This window comes from Artibeus jamaicensis, unplaced genomic scaffold (assembly GCF_021234435.1).
Source record: "Artibeus jamaicensis isolate MK-2021 breed Jamaican fruit bat unplaced genomic scaffold, CSHL_Jam_final contig_685, whole genome shotgun sequence".
Classification (NCBI taxonomy): domain Eukaryota; kingdom Metazoa; phylum Chordata; class Mammalia; order Chiroptera; family Phyllostomidae; genus Artibeus; species Artibeus jamaicensis.
This window is the reverse complement of record NW_026521924.1, coordinates 7,461,480-7,481,842: the sequence shown is the minus strand read 5'-3', so window position 1 is coordinate 7,481,842 and position 20,363 is coordinate 7,461,480. Positions and strand designations below refer to the sequence as shown.

General features: G+C 44.6%; 1 protein-coding gene and 1 long non-coding RNA gene across 3 annotated transcripts in view; one reads left to right on the top strand and one right to left on the bottom strand.

Annotated features, from left to right (window-relative positions):
* Positions 1-823, bottom strand: part of LOC128628292 (uncharacterized) — a 79,460-nt gene extending 78,637 nt beyond the window's left edge. For both annotated transcript variants that reach the window (XR_008392632.1, XR_008392631.1), the window contains exons 1-2: positions 757-823; positions 431-623 (exon numbers count right to left, since the gene is read on the bottom strand). This is a non-coding gene — a long non-coding RNA (uncharacterized LOC128628292). The remainder of the gene's footprint in view (positions 1-430; positions 624-756) is intronic.
* On the top strand, positions 503-16,636 carry LAMP5 (lysosomal associated membrane protein family member 5). Its single transcript, XM_037136450.2, has 6 exons — positions 503-583; positions 1,083-1,255; positions 1,632-1,763; positions 1,878-1,983; positions 3,397-3,585; positions 15,796-16,636. Exons 1-6 carry the CDS (start codon positions 520-522, stop codon positions 15,972-15,974), a joined length of 843 nt encoding a protein of 280 aa, XP_036992345.2. The 5' UTR covers positions 503-519; the 3' UTR covers positions 15,975-16,636.
* The last annotated feature ends 3,727 nt before the right edge of the window (positions 16,637-20,363 follow it).

Genomic DNA, 20,363 nt, shown 5'->3' with positions numbered 1-20,363 from the left:
TCAGAAGCCTGAAAATGCATTCAGGAGTCCATTTCAGGACTCCAATAATGCGACTGTGATATCTAAACTGCTCTTGGCAGGGATAGCGAATAAGTCCATTAAGTTTCCCAGGACAGAATCATCTTCGTGGATTCAACTGCAGAACATGAAACAGACTCAGGGAGAATTTTAGTCCCCCCCCCCCCACCGCCCTATTTTCATTGACCCTCTGCACAATCCAAGCCACAATCGCTCCTGCAGTACAACCTATTCCTTTCAGCACTCGTAGCCGTGGACAGCTCCCTCGCCTCGCGGTCCATTCCTCTGCAGTGAGCAGACTCGTGTTCAGCCTGCATCGGTCGGTGCGGCACCGGACAGCAAGTCCTAGCCAGCGCTCTCAGAACACGCGCTCCCTACCTCCTCCCTCTGGGCGCCCCCGCCCCTCGCTCACCTCGGCTCACTCCAGCGGCGACTTTAAGGGATTCCCTCTCGGACCGCCTCTGCAGCAGCACATCTGGCCTCATTCACCGCACGGCAGGCATGGATCTCCAAGGAAGAGCCGTTCTCAGCTGGAATAGACTTCGAGTTCTCCTGATGCTGTTCCGTGAGTAAACGTTTCGGCGACCGCGAGGGCAGAGTGCACTCTGCAGAGAATAGAGCCGGCATAGTAAAGTCAGTAGCTTTCATTTTGCAGGGGTTTCTTTTTTCCTTTGGGGTGGGGGAGGGGACCGAGAGTCTTCCCGCTGGTGGCGAGGAATTCCCCAGAGACCCACACACCTGTATGCCAGACAGAGTGCTACATGGGCCTGCTTCGTAGGGTCAGACCATTGACAAGAAGGATTTGGTTTAAAATCCTAAGATAAAGAAAAAGGCCAGTGGGGTTATAAATTAGTAAAGGTTTAATGTTTAATTTAATTTTTTATTATACACTAACCACAGCGGAGTTGAATTGGTTGGCGCTAGGTTAGAGAAATGGCTCACAGAGTGCACAGCGGTCGTCAGGGAACTTTGCCCAGAGCCTGCAGACCACGATCTCCACCCACTTTCCCAGGACGCGTGGGCTCACCGAGCCTGGAACCGATGGGATTTTTTTCCCCCTACAGATACAATGGCTCGAATCATGGCAGAACAAGAAGTGGAAAATCTCTCAGGCCTTTCCACTAATCCTGAAAAAGATATATTTGTGGTGCGGGAAAATGGGACGACATGTCTCATGGCAGAGTTTGCAGCCAAATTTATTGTCCCTTATGATGTGTGGGCCAGCAATTATGTTGATGTAAGGAACCTTTTCCCTCCCAGCTTGCTCCCAGGGCTCCAGGGGCAAAGGGCACCCACCCTCGAGACCCTATGAAGACCTGGGTCGCCCGCCTTGCTCTTTGAGCCCCCGCAGGCTGCTCCTGAATGCTGCATGGGGGTTCCGGCTTGTAACGCCTTCTGCTCGCCCTGCCTGCTTTGAAAGTAATCCCCCTCTCTGCTTCCCTAACGGCGGGGTCTGCACGTACAGCACCTAACCGCATGTTCCCGGACCTGGGAGCGCGCGAGAGCGCGCAAAGGAGCGCCCAGGCGTGCAACCCGGAGTTTGGACCTGCCGCCCTTTACAGCCCCCTCAGGGCCGGGTGCGCTGAGGGGGTGCGGGGCATCTGTGTTCCCAGCTGATCACGGAACAGGCTGATATTTCGCTGACCCGGGGAGCTGAAGTGAAGGGCCGCTGTGGCCACAACGAATCGGAGCTGCAGGTGTTCTGGGTGGATCGCGCATACACGCTCAAAATGCTGTTTGTAAAGGTAACTGAGCAGAGGGGGCGCAGACTTCTGGGAGGGTGTGGGCAAAGGCTGCCCTTTGGTTTCTCCACGCAGAAGTCTCAGGGGCTGTTGATGCACTCTTCTCCCACTCGGCAGGAAAGTCACAACACGTCCAAGGGACTCGAGGCAACGTGGAGGCTGAGCAAGGTCCAGTTTGTCTACGACTCCTCTGAGAAGACCCATTTTAAAGACGCAGTCAGTGGTAAGTAGAGGTCAGCAGACCTGGGGAGAGCGCTTCCGAAAGCATGGACACTCCAGTGGCGTAGGCGTGGAAAGTGAATTCCTCAAGAAATCAGGAAATGTTCTGGAAACTGATCAGGGCTTTGAGCCATGGAATTTGCCTCCCAGGCCAAATCCGCCCTGGCTTGTCCTCCAAGCCAGAGGAATGGAACCGCCGGTGGGTCCTCTGGACCCTTGTAGATGCGCAAGAAACCTCAGCCAGAATCAGCCAGTCGCTGGTGATCTGATGCTGGATGAGACATCTCCGTGAGGGGCTGACTTCCCCTGACAGCTTCGGGACGACCTCTTGTGATGTGTCCTTTAGGGAGGCACAGAGAAGAACAAAGCTCTGTCTATTTTTTCTGCTCTTGGTTTTTGTTTTGTTTTCATGTGCTAAAACTTGAAGGGGGGCAGAATGACTTTCCTTTTCGGTCAGGACCTGATGGCCTCGCTATCTTTTTGCGCATGGCAGCAGGCCCTCCCCCCATGCCACCTTCAGTCATCGACTGCAGCCACCAGGAGTTCTAAACCGTGGCCTAATTATTAGCGTTTTCTACCTATCATTCCCAAAACTCACCCAGATTCTCCAAAAATATTGTGGCCAGAGGAATGTTCATTCCCCAAATAACAATGTTTGCATTTGCAGGCACTGTTGAAGACCACGTTTAAATTTATTTATTTATTTTGTAAATTGTGGAATATCCCCATGATGAGGCCTTCGGTCATCTGAACACCTGAGTTGGGAAAAGATATTGAGCCCATGAAAGACGACATGTCACTTTTTGTTTATACCCTTTTAACATCACACCAAAAAAAAGTGTTTTCTTATCTTCATCAAAATTCATATTCAAGTATTTTCCTGGTTAAATTAGGGCCCCTTCCCCCACAAACAAAAGGAAAAAGGTGCAGGGGGTCGGGAAACAAAGTAGGCCAGTAAAGGAGAAAAAGGTAGTAGGTGCCCAGGGGTATGTACGAGTGTGCCAGGCCGTCTGTCCAGGGCACCAGAAATCAGACATGCTTTGAGAAAGATATTTTATTCTTTGGGGACCAGTGTGAAATGTAAAACACCAAGCCCCTGTTCTGTGTCTTCGGGATCTCTGTTGTAAGGTTTTACAGAGTAAACAAGCTTTTTAGGCTTCATGCTCCTCTTCTAAGAAGAAATTCCAAAATTTGCATAAATTCCATATTAATGTTTAAGGAGCTCCTGCTCATGAAGGAATGGGTGTATTTGTTCTTTGACACCACCCGATGCCACAAGAAGAGCCCTGGCAAGGTGACACTGGAGGGGAGCTTGGAGCTGAGAGGCAAGAGCCAACTCCGGCTGGGGAGGTTAGTAGGAGCAAGGGGGTTCTGCCAGTGAGAGGGGCCGAACCATCACTCTGGGTCTTCCCTGCAGCTGGGAAGCACACAGCCAACTCACATCACCTCTCAGCCTTGGTCACCCCAGCCGGAAAGTCCTATGAGTGTCAAGCTCAGCAGACCATTTCACTAGCCTCCAGCGATCCTCAGAAGACAGTCACCATGATCCTGTCCGCAGTCCACATCCAGCCCTTTGACATCATCTCTGATTTTGTCTTCAGTGAAGGTAGGTTGGTGGGGGGTGGGGGTGGGAAAAGAAAGGGAGGAGGGAAGGGAAGGCTGACTTCAGGATGGATGTGGAGAGGGATCTGCCAGGGTCCCAGGCTGCTGCCACCTGGCTTTCCTCTAGGCTGACATGACACTACTTCCTTCTACAATATTTTTCAAAGAATAAAGGCAGTTAACTGAATCATATCAACTTTCTTCAATCCTTCCCTTTTTCCTCCTTCCCTCTCTCCTATTCTCCTTCACTTCATTCTTCCCACACTTCCTTTATTTCTTCATCTTTCTCCACCTCTCTTCCTTTGCCAAAAGAAGACCTTGATAGGGAGAGAGGTAAGAATGTTAATGCAAATCTTCTAATCAAAAAGCAGCTAAAAATCTCAGGTAGTATCTAGATAGTCATCAGTTGAAGAAGGGAAGGGACTTTGTATGTGTGGGCCTCAATTTCTCCATGTTCTTTCAGATACTTCCAGCTGTAGGTTTTACCACTGTGAGTCAAAATTTTTTGTGACTAGAATGCAATAGGGGTGTGCATGTGTGTGTGTGTGTGTAGATCACATGAAGATCACAGAGAGAGAATTATGGAGGCCTGCCTCCACCCGTCACTCCCCTTGTAGGAGGGATATACCCCCAAAGCTCCAGGGAGGCATGGGTCCCTGATCATTTTCCTCTGGGTTGTAAAAGATATGCTTCTTTTCAGTCTGTGCTAGCCCCTGAAGGGGATCAGGCAGATTCAAAGCATCCACATTCTCTTGATTCTCTGTCTCCCAGCAGAGACAGGGCATGTCCGCCTTTCCGCAATTTGTCCAAGTCTAGCAACGATTTACACTCAACAAATGCAGGGAAAGGGAGTTCTTCAATTCATTTGTTGTCTCTCTCTTGTCTGGAGGAAGTTGTTAAAGACAGCTGCGTATTCGTTTTATTTCTCATGGTTAAAAAATGGGGAGATACTCTGATTCTTTATGGGCTCCGCAGGTGAATGTAGCTATTCCAATGTGCAGGGTATTAGGGAGTCTCCGTTTATGTCACACACAAATCATTGTCATTGCCCAAGGAATGCAGCTTTCATAAAATGCCCATCCCACTTAAATTATACTGAATAGATCTACCTCCCCTGGCACCACATGATTGATTATTCAGAAGGCATTCAAGAGTTCCTATGTCCTTGATAGAAGGGTTAGCTTCTTTTTCATCCTTGTATTTTTAGCACCTAATACCATGCTTGGCACATTGCAGCTGTCCAGTTACCTTTGGCTGAACTGATATTCTGAAGCTGTGTACTCAGTTCATAGAGACTTCCAAATGCCTCAGTGCCAGACCAATTAGAATTTAATTGATATAGTAAAGGAGTACCACATTGAATGGTTTTCATGGAAGAATGGGCTACTCCATTTTAATGTATTTTCTATGCAATTGAAACTAAACTCTGTGTCAAGACCTTAGCATTTTTAATAACCTATTTTTAAACAAAGTATTCATAAATGTAATAGTGTCTTTCTTAAACTGAAAGTATTAAAATACTTATAACTCTATTTGTGATTATCGACGACCCATAGTTTTGTATGAAAGTATTGGCTTGTGTAGTATCGGTCCCCAGGGTCCCTACTGTAGATGCTTTTGAGTTTACATGGGTCCTTTCAGGACTCTCGCGTGCCCTTTTGATTTTTTGCTGGTCAGCTGTTTTTTGGCACTTCTTTACCTCTGGTCCTGCTGGCACTGTAATTGCTGCTTTTACTAGTTTCTTACCACGACCTTGCCCTAATCCACTTGGTTATTTCTAAGTTGTTGCTTATAGTTGTTGATCATGCACTGAGAAATTGAATCTCATGGATGTTTAGAATTGTGTACAAAGTAAGAGTAAATGAATTCTGATAAGAACCAGATCCACCTTTCTAAAAATTGTTGAAGTTCATGGCATGGAACTAATGACATCTTTTGTTTGTAAAGCGTTGTTTTAAATTCACTTCCAGATCTTAGACGTGCAGAATAGACTTAGAGAGTTTGTAACCACGTGTAACTTCCTAAATGCAGACACATTAAGCAAAAGCAAATTGCACCTGTCTCACCCAGGCTTTTCTGGGTAATAATTAGGATGTTCCCGTCTGTACGGCACCCTGGAGTTTCAGCCTTGATACTCCGGGGAGGAGGAAGCCCATTCAGAGTCACTCACTGGATCCAAGTGCCTTTGTGTGGCAGGGATTCTTTTGTTCCCAGCTCCTCCTTGTCTGAGCCTCTCCGCCCTGCCCTGCACTGTGTTTTGTAAGAGACCATTTTATCTGATTTGGTGGAATTCAAAAGATTTCTTTTGCCCAACCCTCCACCATTCCCCAGAATAAACACTCAGGAGGCCCTGGATGTGTTAAAATGCCTGTGTGGGTGTGAGTGGAGTGTGCTTGCATGTGTGTGTGTGTGTGTGTGTGTGTGTATTGGGGAGTGTCTGGTCATATATCTATATGCCCACTGCAGGGGTGTGTACATGCAGTCGGTCATGTATGTGCCTGAGCCACAGTATCAGGGTTTCTAATGAAGAATCTATTCCCCGTATAAGGGGGTCCTACCTGACAGCCTGCAGTTTTACACCTGCCTACTTCATAGACTGAGAAAAACAAGGAAGGGTCAGTGAAGTGCATTACTGCACATGCACAGGGGCCTCTCTCAGTCCAAATGGGGGTTTACATCTTTGTCACACAAATTCCTTTAGAGCATTGAGCTTGGTTACTACACTAACCCCCAGCTAAAGTCTCTTAGCCCAGCACGTCTCCGACTGCAATATGCACACGAATCTTCCAGGGCAGTGTATACAACTGCGGTGATCTAGTTAACATACAGAGTCTGGTTCAGTAGGTCTGCAGGCAGGGCCCAGTGTGCTCCATTTTTAGCAAGCTCCTGGCGATGCTCCTGGTCTGTGGAATACTGTGGAGGTGGGGGGGGGTGGTTTGAGCTTAGCAAGGAGAAGTTATGACCATGAGAGGCAGTAACACACAAACCTTATTGTATGGTGCTTGGACAGGGTTGCATGAAAGGGAAACCTTTCAGAGCACGGGACTGTGCAGAGGGCAGCACCTCGTGGACCACCATCCAGAAGGAAAGAGAGCAGCGGGCCTCCTGGAGGAAGAGGAGTATTGGGAGGGGGCTTAGTTCTTAGGTGGTATTTGCCACTCAGCAGCACTGTGAGGAGCCTCTAGGTCAGAGGCAGCAAAGAGGCTCCAGGCCTTATAACTACAGGGCCCTAGCTTATCATTGGGTGACAGCTGTTGGTTGAGGTTTGTTATGCAAAGCAGACAGGCTCTAAATGGCTAAAATCTGCTTCTTTGGACTATTATAAAAATAATTGGATGTGTAAAATTTGAGTGTTGCACCGGAGGGCTTTTCAGCTAATGGGTCTCAGTCTTCAGTGGGGAAATAAACCACCTAGGAGCCAATACACAGAGGCCATGTTGGCTCATTTTCATAACAAATACACCTTGTGTGTTTTCGGCCAGCCTGCAGTCCAAAGCACCCCTTGTTTCTCAATTGGGTTGGATTAACTGGCCCTCCCACAGTTATTTCCTTGTGTGTCCCTTGGAGGGCCCCAGAGATTTCTGTCTGTAATGGGATGGGGGATGTGGCCCTGGGAGAAACAGATCAGGCTAAGTAGTGTAATGACTTGAATTGAAGGCAACTTTTATGCATAATGACAAAAGAAGCCTGGCAGAACATGAGGGGGCCTCTGTTTCTCTTTATTAGAGACCCAGGTTTAACAGGCATTTAAAAGTTACCATATAGGCTGGTCTCTTTTTAACTCTCAAGAAGGAAAAACAAACATAGTAACCTGTGAAGAAGGTCCTGAGATCCCTGCTTACAGTGGAGAAACTGAGGCTCAGAGCAGTGCAGTTACTGGTGAAGGCTGCACTCCTACTGGCTGCCAGGGCTGGGCCCAGAACCTACCATTGGGTATCAGATCCTGTGCTCTTAGCCTCTCAGAGCCTCAGCTGCTTCTTCTGCTGAGCAACTGTAATTGATATGTGGATGCGGGAGGCACCCTTAAAAAGGCTGTTGGGTACGCTGAACTCATGAGCTTTTTATCATTGCTATGAACAGAGTGATTGGGAGATGCCACCTGATCTGTATTTTATCCAGAATTGTGGGGAAAACGATTTGTGTCCTAGCGGAAATGAATGTGCCTTACTTTTCTCTGTACACCACCCTCAGGAGGTGCCCTGTGTTTAGCTGCCATGCCACATGCAGGCGGGGTTTGCTGACACTGATCCAAAGGGATATGTAGACCCGTGATTTACTTGGCACCTGCCAGTCAGGAAACATGTCACCCTGGGTAGTCCCTCTTCAGGGCCTCTTAGACAAGCATCCAGAAGGAGATAATTCTGTTATTAAAACTGCTGAGAACTGTGCTGAAGGTACAATGTGGAGCTCCGGTGCAGGGCCATGTTTCTGGGCAGCCTTAGAATTCTGTGTTCCCAGTACTGTCCTAGAACATAGTGTTTCCATTTGGGTTGCCCACAAGCAGATCCTAAGGGTGTATATAAGTGCAAATAGTTTATTTACAAGGTGGTTCTAGAAAGCCCTGGTAGGGGATTGGAGAAGTGAGATAGGAAGGCAAGGCAGCCAGCACAGGTGCATCGATGAGCAAGGTGGGGTCACACTGCTGGAACCTCCGAGTCTCTGGGAGAGGCTAGAAAACCTGCCTTGATTATCCCACCTGTGGTGGGGGTGGGGGAGGGAGAGCATTTACCTGCCAACTCCCATCCACTCAGATTAGGTGGCATCTACAAGTCATGCTGTTAGGAATATTAGAAGCCATGATTAAAAACTAATGAAATCAGGGTACCCGACAACCTTTCCAATGGCTGCTGAGGTGGAGGGACGGGTATTGACTCTGGGATGTCTAACTTGCCTGGCAGTCAAAATCCATGGGACTGTGTGGCTATGGTGAGTGACTGTCAAGGGAACCAGACATTGTTCATGTCTGCTACACCTGTGTACTGGGAGATAAAGCCTTTCCCTGCTCCGGTGAAGCTTACAGGCTGGTGGGAAAGAGTTTGTACAACTGCTCCATGGGCGTGCGCCTTCCTGGCACACAGGGGCTTCAGTCAGTACTGGCTTCTGTTATCTTTTTTTAATGGCTGGTGCCTACATTTTGGTGAGAGTATCTCCTTGTCTCTAGCCAAAGTTCTCCAAAGTCCACTCATATGAACAACTTCTCAGCATGCAAATTATACCTTGCTGAGGTTACAGGAGTTCAGAGCCAGCCCAGAGAATATATGGAATATGAAACCAGGGACAACCCCCTTCCTTCAGCTACACTGTCAGACAGTGAAGGAAGCAGGGGCAGCAAAAGGCTGCCTCCTCCCAGGACAGGAATAGTTGGTAGCATTCACAGAAATTGAGAAAGCAGACAGCTTGCCTCTTGGTCCATTGCCTACCTCAATGCTCTTCATTTGGGGTGCAGTGAAGAATTCTTGGACTTTGCCTCAGGGAGTAAATACTACTTTGAAATGCGGTGCTCGTCAAATGGAACAAAAGAAAATAAAACACATGTACAGAAAACAGAATCTACAATGAATCGAGGTTTCGGTGGGGGACACCGGGTTTATGGTTGTTGTGACCATAGTTGGGAAATGGAACTGACGCTAGGTCATCCCCATGGTGTCTGATCTGTCTTCCTCTGGTTCTTTCCAATGACTAGGCTGGTTGTTGCCTTACCCAGCCCCAGGCCAGCATCCTGAGCCCCGTTCTGTGTTCTCCAGAACTCTGAGGCCAGCCAGGACAGAGGCATGAGTGATCCCAAGGCCTCTGGAAGTGGACAAGGAGCAAGGGGTCTTGGAGCATCCAAAGCCAGATTTGATCTGGGCTGAGAGGTGTTCTTCTTTCAGGCCCAGATCTAGGGCCTCGCTTGTTTTATAATCTATAGGTGGTACAATCAGTTTATTGCACAGGATCTTAACCCTGGGGTCCATGGCATTTGAGGACAGAATTCAGGGGTCTGTATATTTCAATGGGGAATATTTCATCTTTACTTCCCCTAATTTCTAATTAATATTTAATATTTTCTTCTATTTTAAGTGGCGGTAACAACCCACAGTAGTATTAGTATTACCTGTGACTTTGTCACAAATAGAAATCATACATATTTTTATTCACATTAGCTTGTGCAGATCTTGGAAAGTAACAGTTATGCTTCTTACCACAACCAGTATATATGTGTATTAACAAAAAAGTACATATATTACCATGTCCCAAGTGATTTAAGGATATTTTGATAGCTGGATTTTAGTGTAATCTGGTTTTTTATAATCTTACATATTTTATTTTTACATTTTTATGAGCATCATTCTGAGGAGTTATAGTTTTATCATACTAGTACAAAAAAGATTATAACCTCTGCTTTACTGAATCATGACCAGCACTGTTTAAAATGGAAGAGAGTAGAGTGTGAATTACCAGATGTGCAAAATAGGGATAACTTTGGTTTCAGTTATGTGTGTATACATCTGTTCTGATTTGTAATGTAATTTTTTTCTCCCTATGGGTCAGAGGCAGTTCGAAAACACTGGTTTAAGCCTGAAAAGGAAATATGGGTTCACAGTCTCTCATTTAAAACCCCTGAAGGTGCTCTGGCTGGTCTAGCTCAGTGGATTGAGCGCAGGCCTGCAAAGCAAAAGGATCACGGTTTGATTCCCAGTCAGGGCACATGCCTGGGTTGTAGGCCAGTTCCCAGCAAGGGATGCACAAGAGGCAACCACACATTGATATTTCTCCCTCTCTTCATCCCTTCCCCTCTAAAGATAAATAAATAAAATCTTTAAAAAAACCCTTGAAGGTTTTTCAGAATTCAGAATATTACCGATTTTAGGAAGAAAATACAGTGGATAGTTCATGTACAGCAGTTCCCCCTTATCTGCAGTTTTGCTTCCCACAGTTTCAGTCACCTACAGTCAACCATGGTCTAACTGTATTAAATGGACGGTCCCAGAAATAAACGATTCATAAGTTTTAATTGTACGATGTTCTGAGCAGCATGATGAAATGTCTCACTCTCCCACTTCATCCTGCCTGGGACGTGAATCATCCCTTTGTCCAGCCCATCCACGCAGTACATGCTCCCTGCCATTAGCCACTCAGAACTGTCCAGGGTACCACACTGAGGACGGCGGTTATCGCAGGGCTGTGTTCGGGTAACCCTTAGAGCCTGTAACACCGCGCCGCCTCACCACGCCCACGCTTCACCTCCCTTCCAATCATTACGCAGGCTCGAGTCATCGCACATCATCTCGTTCAGAAGGTACTGCAATGAGGTCTCTTGAGAGAGACCACATTCATATAATTTGTAGTACAGCGTGTTGTTATAATCGTTCCAGGTCATTTTAGTTATTGTTGTTCATCTCCCGTGTGCCTAATTTATAAATCACTTACCGTCAGTAGGTGTGTATATGAAAATCATCTCATATGTATTCTTCACAATTTTCAAGCATTCACTGGGGGTTTTGGAACATATCCCCCTCAGGTAAAGAGGAACTCTTGTATTATGGGAGAGCCCAGAAAAGTTGGGCAGGCCCCTGTAATGAAATATATTAATGTATCTTCATCCTGCAGTGAAACATGTGAGTCTTCACACTAAGTAGGATGAGTGAGAACCGTGAGCAGTCCACCCCTCGCTCAAGTCAGGTTTTGCTGCCAAAGGAGTGATAACAAAATACTTTTGGTTTCCAGAACGTTGTGGATTTGGGAATGATGGATAAGGGATAGTAGACTCAAGAATTTCCCTTTATTTCACTGACCTCTTAATGGAAGGGGGTGGGTAAGGATTCAGTACTTCTCATGATACCTTTTTAGATTTCCTATTTTCTCATGATTACTTTTTAAAAAAAGATTTTATCCACTTATCTCTAAAGGGGAAGGGAAGGAGAGAGGGAGAGAAACATCAATGTATGGTCGCCTCTCATGGGTCCCCCGCTGGGAACTGGCCTGCAACCCAGGCATGTGCCCTGACTGGGAATCAAACCGATTCTTTGTTTCGAAGGCCTGCACTCAGTCCACTGAGCTACACCAGCCAGGGCCCATGATTACTTCTGACATGTCCATAATTTAATACTCCATTAAATAGCACTTCCTGTGCTGTGTTTAGTTCAGGTTTCTTCCTAAAGCAACAAAAACTTTGTCAAGAAATGAAACGCAGGCCCTGGACAGGTAGTTCAGTTGATGAGAGTGTCACCCTGATATGCCTGGGTTGTAAGTTTGATTCCCTGGTCAGAACACATACTAGAATCAACCAATGATGCATAATAAATAGAACAACAAATCAATGTTTTTTTTCTCTCTCTGAAATCAATAAATAGAAATAAAAAAGAAACAACAGTAATTTAACTATATTTTTTAAAACATACATTTTTTGCCAAAATACATTGTGCTTTTCTCCTGTGTTCTTTAAAGGATGGGATATGAGGTGTTACTTCTTATAACTACATCAAAGTTATTACCAGTTAATAATAACTTTCTGGCACTATGATTCTGATGCCAAATCTGGTATGTGGTGTTTTTTTCTCAACCAACAAGCAATTTTCTGACACTGACTGGGAGTCCTATGATTCACCTCAATTCTGACACAATCCACCTGAAGATATCATCCGACCCCACAGGTTAAAAACTCAGTCCCTCCTCTCCACTTCAGACAACACTCTGACCAACCTGCTATATGTACGTTGGAGGTTTGCATGACCTTCTCCTCAGGTTCAATTAATTTGCTAGAGTGGCTCAGAAAACTCTGAGAAACATTTTACATCTTAGATCACCCACTTATTACAAAAGGTGCTTCCAGGACCTCTCTGAGAACGCCATTCTCCCCATATGTCCATGTGTTCACCAACCAGAAGCTGTCTCAACCCTGTCCTTTTGGATTTTTTAAAAGATTTTATTTATATATTTTTAGAGAGGGGGAAGGGAGGGAGAAAGAGAGGGAGAGAAACATCAATGTGTGGTTGCCTCTTGCACACCCCCTACTGGGGACCACAACCCAGGTATGTGCCCTGACCAGGAATTGAACCAGCAACCCTTTGATTCACAGCCCCTGCTCAATCCACGGAACTACGCCAGCCAGGGCTTCTTTTGGATTTTTATAGAGGCTTCCATTACAGAGACACAATTGATTAAATCATTGGCAGTTGGTGATTGAACTAAATCTCCAAGCTCTCTCCCCTCCAAGAACTCAGGGAGTTGGGGCTGAAAGTTCCAACCCTTTAATCACAGGATTGGTTTTCCTGGCAACCAGCCCCCATCCTTAGGTGACCTAGAGACTTACCCAAAGTCCCCTCATTAATATAAACTCAGGTGTGGTTTGAAGGCTTGCTATGAATAACAAGATAAGAGTTTGCAGCTAGCATGTGGACATTGAGCAAACCCCACAATGGTAACATAACATGAACAATGGTATGAGTCTTGGTGAGGAAAACAAATAACTTTTGTTATCAACAAAATCTCTATGCCAGGGGACTCCATTTCTATTCTATTGTTCTCTTCGGAGGGGCAATGTGATATCAGGGGGGAAAAACCCAGCCTCTGACTATGGGGCTATAGGCCCACAGCTGTTCCTGGTGCACCTTGTAACAACAGCAGGTAGGTCCTTCCCCTGGGGAAGTGGGTAAATTTGGCTGCAGAGTGTACTAGAATTTAATCAAAGAGTGAAAGAGGCAAGTCCGCTGCTGATTCTTTTCAGTCCTTCTGGTTGTAACGAAAAGGCTCAGTTTAGTACTAATAGATCTCAAACATTTGACAAAATATCTTTTTAAAGAAAACTAGTTACAATTTTTAAGTTGGGGAATGTATAAATGTATATGTTTACACATTTATTTTAAACAGTTTTATTCAGGTATAATTGAAATACAATAAACTGTACATATTTAAATGTATGATTTGATAAATACTGACTTAACACTATACCTATGAAGCCATCACTACAATTCAGAAATATCAACATATCCATCACTCAGAAGTATCCTCATATCCCTTTGTAATAAGTATCCGACTCACTGGGTTTTTAGAGACTGAATGTACCCCTGTGGTCAGTACACAGACAGACGGGTAGAGCCCAGAGCCCTCCTTTTAAGCCACCTTGTAGTTTGGCAGCCTCTGAGTGCCAGCTGTTCAGGTCTGCTATAGGCCTGACCCTAACTCGACCCCTAGCTCATGTCTGCTAAGTACCGCCCTGATTACACTGTTGTTGAGTTAGGCTCTTTTGAGTTCAAACTGGGACTTCATTTACCCTTGGACAAATTCTTTAGTTCTTTCTGCCTCAGTTACCTTATGTGTAAATGGGTATAATGGTGTTTACAATATGGATTACTTATGAAGACTAACTGAGACAATCTTTGTGCTTGGAACTGAAAGTTAATTTAAGGACCAGGCATGGTAAGGATGAGCTTTATAAAAGCTGCATATTTGCCTGCGATTTTCCAGATTCGTTTTCGGAGAGAAAAGACCCCTTGGGCTCAGGCCTTATCCTCCTTTCCGTTGGTCTCAGGTGAGCCAAGGGGAGGGACTGTGTCAGCAGGGATTCTGGAGCGTCCTGGCACACAGCAGTTGCTCAGGAATGTTCAGTGGGTCACCTTGACTTAAGAACTTGGTCTTTGTGAAGAGATATCTAAAGCCTGCTTTCTCCAGTTGTAGCTCATAACTTTTGTGAAAGACCACTAGTTACCCACAGGGAGCAAAGCGGCCCGAGTAAACGTGTACTGGCCTGTGGAAGGCACTCCCAGTCAGCTCTACAAAGTACTCACCTGGTTCCATTTCAAAATGAAGACACAGGACTCTTGGACTGTTTTGAATTTTAAGAGAGTAAAAGTAGCATCAGCCCTGAGTGCTAGTAACATTTTCTTTCTTGATCTGGGTACTGGTTACATGGAGCGTTTATTTGTGAAAATTCACTGAGCTCTGCACTTTCATTTAAACATTTTAGTATATTCTCTGGCTGGTGTATCTCAGTGGATTGAGTGCAGGCCCGAGAACCAAAGGGTTCCCAGTTCAATTCCCAGTCAGGGCACATGCCTGGATTGAAGGGCAGGATTTTGGTGGGGGGAGGCATGTGAAAGACAAGCACACATTGATGTTGCTCTCCCTATCTTTCACCCTCCTTTCTTGTCTATAAACATTTTTTAAATCTTAAAAAAATAAACATTTTAGTATATTTACATATATTAAAATGCAAAAACCTAAAGCATTTAGCCCAATACATTTTTACCTACACTTGCAACCACGTCACCTCACCTAGATCAAGACAGCATATTTCTACCGCATCTGAACGTTCTTGTGTCCTGTTGCTCAGATATAAGCTCCTTTAGGATTTTAATCACCACGGGCTGAGTCCTACCTGATCTTCAACCTCATGTAAATGGCATCACACAATATGGACTTTTTTGTGTCTGGCAGTTTTCATTCAATGTATTTTTGAGATTCATCCATTTTGTTATGTGTAGCCATAGTTCATTTCCTTTTATTGTTGACTAATATTCTATTGTATGAATATACTAGTTTATTTATCCATTCTATTTTAATGGCCATTTGATTGTTTACAGTTTTAGGCTATATGAATAAAGCTTTTAGGAGCATATATGTTCAAGTCTTTTTGTGTCCATATGTTTTCATTACTCCTAAGTAAATGCCTAGGAACAGAATGTTTGGTTATATGGTAGGTGTTTTGCCTTAATTAGAAAGCACTAAACTGTTTTACAAAAGTATTTGCACCACTTTCCATCAATGGTGTATGAGAGTTCCAATTGCTTCATATTGTTGCCAGCACTTGGTATTTTCAGACTTTTTAAAGCTGTATATTCATGTGCAATTCTCTCTGTGTACATTACACTGAAGTACTTCAATGAAAACTTATAAAATTAAAACAACCATAAAAATGATGGTGGTTGTGTCTGATGCTAACACTCTGAACATTGAAAAAAATCATCTGGATATTTTGTCAACATCTGCCAGGAATCTGATAACTGATGTTGCCCCATTTAATTGGTGTATTTTTATTTTACATTGTGCAAAAATACTGTGATTCAGCCTTAGAGTTGGTTGGGGAAATATGGTTTCTGGAAAAAAAAAATGTCTTCCCAAAGGTTCCTTGAGAGAGATTTTTATCTCCATTTTCCTTTTAGTTTTGGTAGGAGAACTTATGATTTAGTACCTTTTGACAGAACCTCACTGCTTTTCTTCTTCTTTCCCATTTCAGAGCACAAATGCCCGGTGGATGAGCGGGAGCAGTTGGAGGAAACTTTGCCCCTGATTTTGGGGCTCATCCTGGGCCTCGTCATTGTGGTAACGCTGGCGATTTACCACATCCACCACAAAATGACTGCCAACCAGGTGCAGATTCCTAGGGACCGGTCCCAATATAAGCACATGGGCTAGGGGCCACTAGGCAGGCAGCCCCAAGCCCCACTACCCCAGCCGGATCAGGCAAAGAAACAAAAGCACTTTACCACCTTGTACATGGGATACACCAACATAGCCACAACCTAACAGTCCTGGGTATCCAAGGCTTGCTTGGCCAGCGTCCATGCTTACACCCAGGGATGGAGGGATTTTTAGGATTCACGGGGTGAATGGCAATTGTTCTCTCCATGCTGGGGAATGGGAACAGAGGAGGTCACTCCGCTTTCATGTTCATGGGGCTTGGCTTTGACTCTCGAAGGAGCAACAGGTTCGACTCAGAGGGGTATCTAGACCCCATACTTTACAGATTAGAAAGACATCCCTTTTGGGAAGACACCCCTTTAGGTTCAGAGGAATAGGGGGTGCTTTGCTCCCCTGAACACAGTTGGCTTACCCTACACGATTGTCAATGCACACAAAATACAACCTCATGCTCCCTGCAGCAAGACCCTTGAAGGTGATCCATGCTTCTGGCTGGCATTCTGCATGTCTAGTGATTGTCTTGGGAATGTTTCACTGCTACCTGCACCCAGTGACTTTGCAGCACAAGAACATGTTTAATGTAACTATGCAGAGTTGTTTGGACTTCATAGTGTGCCAGGTCCAAATACCGGGACCTGAAGAATCAATCAATCCATGTGAGCTTGTTTTTCAAAATGAATTAAAACACACTACACTCTAAAGTTTGGCTGCTTTCTTGAAACAAGAAAACAAACCTAAAATGGTTTCTTTAGCATCCAGAGGAGAGAGGGAAATGATAAAAATGTGCTTTCCATTTCTGCAAGAGGAAAAGCAAAGAGAAGGCAGAGAGGCTTTGAAGGGGAAGTTGGCCTTTCCAGGTGAAAAACCATGGATTTATTCTGGCAAATAGAAGTTGGTTCATTAATGGCACCTCTTGAACAATTGGCCTGATATTGTTTCTGATGCTTTTTGGTCTTCAGTTTGGTATTTCACTTTGGATTAAAAAGCTGGCCTGAATGTGGTCACCTAGGTTGAATTTTATTTGAAGTAAAATGCAATTTATTGAAACTTCCTAGAGAAATGTACATTGTTTAAATTTTCTTCAGTTTCTAAATAATAATTTTTCAGAAGATCTGAGTGGGGGAAGAGGAAATCCTATTCTCTGGTGTTAAGGTGGAAACCCTCCCACCCCTATTCACAATCTCTACCACGAGAGGCAGCACAAATGAGTCCACCTTCCCAAGTCATCAACTGCTGACAATAGAGTATCCTTAGAAGTTCATTATCCCAGCAAATCCTGATAAGTATCAGCTGATTGTTGTTTTGTTATCCATTTGGTACTTCTTTAGTATCAGTCTTTCCCTTGAATAATCTCTCTTCAGTGTCTGTCTGGTAACAGTGAGGGAAAAGCCCTGATTTCTCAGAAAACTTGCACATGGCACAGGGAAAAGGGGATCCTTTGGTGCTGTGGACGTCTCCCCGTGGTTCACTCATTCTCCGTCACCTGTGATCGTCTTACCTCCCTGTTCCAAACTTGACGGCCCTTTTCTTTTTAGCATCTCATGTATTTTTTTTCAAACTTCATATTTACTGAAATCACCTAAGGATTTGGGGAGAAATAGACCCTTAGATGTATGTGTAACCCCTTCAGAAAAACATTTTAGAACTTTGAGTCGTACATCTGAAAACTATACATTTACTTAATTTACTTTCACAACATTTAAATTTGTGGTTTTTAATTTTATTTATTTTTTAAAAGATTTTGTTTATTTATTTTTAGAGACAGGGGAAGAAGGGAGGGAGAAAAAGAGGGAGAGAAACATCGATGTGAGAGAGAGACATTGATTGATTGCTTCTAACACACACCCTCTTTGGAACCAAACCCACAACCCAGGCAGGTGCCCTGATAGGGAACTGAACTGGCAACCTTTCGCTCTGAGGGCAAAGCCCAACCAACTGAGCCATACCAGCCATGGCAGTAAATTTGTTTTTGTTTTTAAATTTACTTTCACAAAACATAGGAGTCTATTAGTTTTGGTATTGTCATTTATTTAACAGTTTTGTTGTTGTTGTTCTACTTATTTATGCATTTATTGGTTGCTTCTTTTTAAAGATTATTTTATTGTTCAGTTTTTGAGCACCTACTGAATGCAGGCTAAGTGTTGGGTGTATGGCCGTGAACTTGACAACTTAGAGTCTATATTGGGAGGACTGACAAGAAAACAAACAACACACAGACATAGGTCCTTCTAAAAAAAACATGGGGCTCTGGCTCTTTTCAAAATATTCTCATGTGGCCACATTCCTGTGTTTAAGCTGACTGACTAAATCTTTCTGGGATCCAAATGTCTTCAATTCTCAAATTTAAGATTGATTTTTCTTCCTGCAATATGCAGTGTGCATAAAAGCCAGATTACTATGACTACCACTATTAGTAATAACATCATCTTTTTCTGGCCAGATGTCCTAAAATTAGAACTTAAGTGCAGCCTAATTTCTTTGAACCTTGCTCAATTTGTCTCCTCAGTGTCTTTATCTTCATTATCAACTAAGCAAAGTAAAGGGAAGCCTGCCATTTAGGGCAGGGGCAGTGGTCTCCTGCTGGGAAGGCAAGGAGTCCAATGGGACTGACTCAGCCCAGGGGCCTCAGCCTTGGGCTCCTTTCCTGGCCTAGTCGCTGTTTTGCATTTCACAGCTGCTACTGCACCAGGAAGAAGATGAAGTGGTGCCTCATCCATCTGCATTGCTCCCCAAGCTCAGAGATGAGAGAAAACAAACAAACCACAGATGCTCAATTACCCTCTTAAACTGTCATTTTTTGTTTATGCTGGCATTTTAAACACAAACACCTCTGCGCACAAAAGGATGTTGGGTCTGGTTGCTGGTCAGCCAGCCTGGAAAAGCCTTGCCGATGAACCACATGTAGGTTTCTCTTGGGGGAACAAGAGTTTGGTTTAGATTCTGACTGCGGTTGTTTGCAGGATTCCCCTGTTCTTGAGAGAAGGCTCTCAGTGAGGCTTTCTCAGGAGGCAGGGGAGACTTCGTTCTCTAGTCTGAGAAGCCCCTTTAGGCTATAATCACTCTCATCTTGCCAATTGCCTCAGCTTTCCATGAACAAAGACTTGGCAAAGCCCTGTGGATGTGGGAGATAGCCGAGACAGGTGGAGAAATGGGAAGAAAGGTGGTAGGAATGCCCAGAAGCATCTGGTGGAGGCAGTGTGCTCTTGTGCGCACACTGGGTGTTTTACCTGGAGGGTAGTCAGGGCTGGCACTGGGCACACACTTCCCTGGAGCGAACACCTCAGAACCAGGCAGACACGGCTTTTCGTCAAAGTGCAGTTTGCAAGCGGCCTCCATCAGAATCACCCCGGGGGCCACTGAAAAACTTCGGATTCTAGGACATCATCCCAGACTCAGTGAGAATCTCTGTGCTGAGACCCTAGAATCTGTATGTAGTTTCACCACACTCCCCAGGTAATTTTATGCAGCAGCAGGAACAGGCATGAAAAAAATCCTTCACTGTCAGCCTACCTCCAACATTAGCCAAATTATTGGGCTTCTCGGTGCTCATGTTCTCATCTGAAGCAGGGCTGACTCGCCAATCCTTTCGAAGTTATTTGTGGATTCAGGACGGTGCATTTAAGTCCCCAGCACATTGCCTAGCACACTTGGAAGTGCTCCATAGAAGTTATTTTTAATATTTTATTAGTATAGTTCTTAATGTGCCTATTCTGATTTTGCCTGCCATACAAGTTCAAAAAAGACTCAAAGTGACTGAAGCAGGGGTTATAGCCTTGTATCCACAGTTTTCCGTGCCAGAGCTATTTTGGATTCAGAGTATGTTTCTGTGCAGGGATTTCTGCCCCCTGACCCCAGCCTAGTAAACTACTTAGGTGGGAGGGTCCATGAACTTGGGTAGAAAAAAATTATACCTTTCGTTTTTACTAACTTCCTATGAAAGGCAGTATTCCCCTCAGTTATGAATACAGGCACCGATCCACTGTAGTATAGCGGGAACGGTGTATTTGTCATCAGTAGAAATCATTACATTATAGTTGTTAGGGAAATCTCAGAAAGTCATTTCCTCCTCACTTTGAAACTATGGTAGACCTTCACAAGATTTTGTTATTTAATAGTTTATAACCATAAACATTAAAAAATGGCAATTATACTTTACTTGGTTCCCTTTGCAAGCTGATGTGTTTTACTTCATGCACTTAAAACCACTTTTCCCCCAATCCTGAGAAGGAGTCCATAGGCTTTGGACAGGCAAAAGGGTCCCAGGTGTGAAATTAAGCTAAGAACTCCAGGGCTAATGGTGGCTTTAGTTGCCATTTAAAGTTACCGAACCTGTCAGGTTGTGTGCTGGGGAAGGACTCACAATGGCTCTCATGAGAGATGAGA

Coding starts and splice junctions, on each gene's coding strand:
- LAMP5 (XM_037136450.2), top strand. CDS start 520: ATGGATCTCCAAGGAAGAGCCGTTCTCAGCTGGAATAGACTTCGAGTT. Junction 1,764..1,877: donor TCAAAATGCTGTTTGTAAAG/GTAACTGAGCAG, acceptor CCCACTCGGCAG/GAAAGTCACAACACGTCCAA. Junction 3,586..15,795: donor TGATTTTGTCTTCAGTGAAG/GTAGGTTGGTGG, acceptor TTCCCATTTCAG/AGCACAAATGCCCGGTGGAT.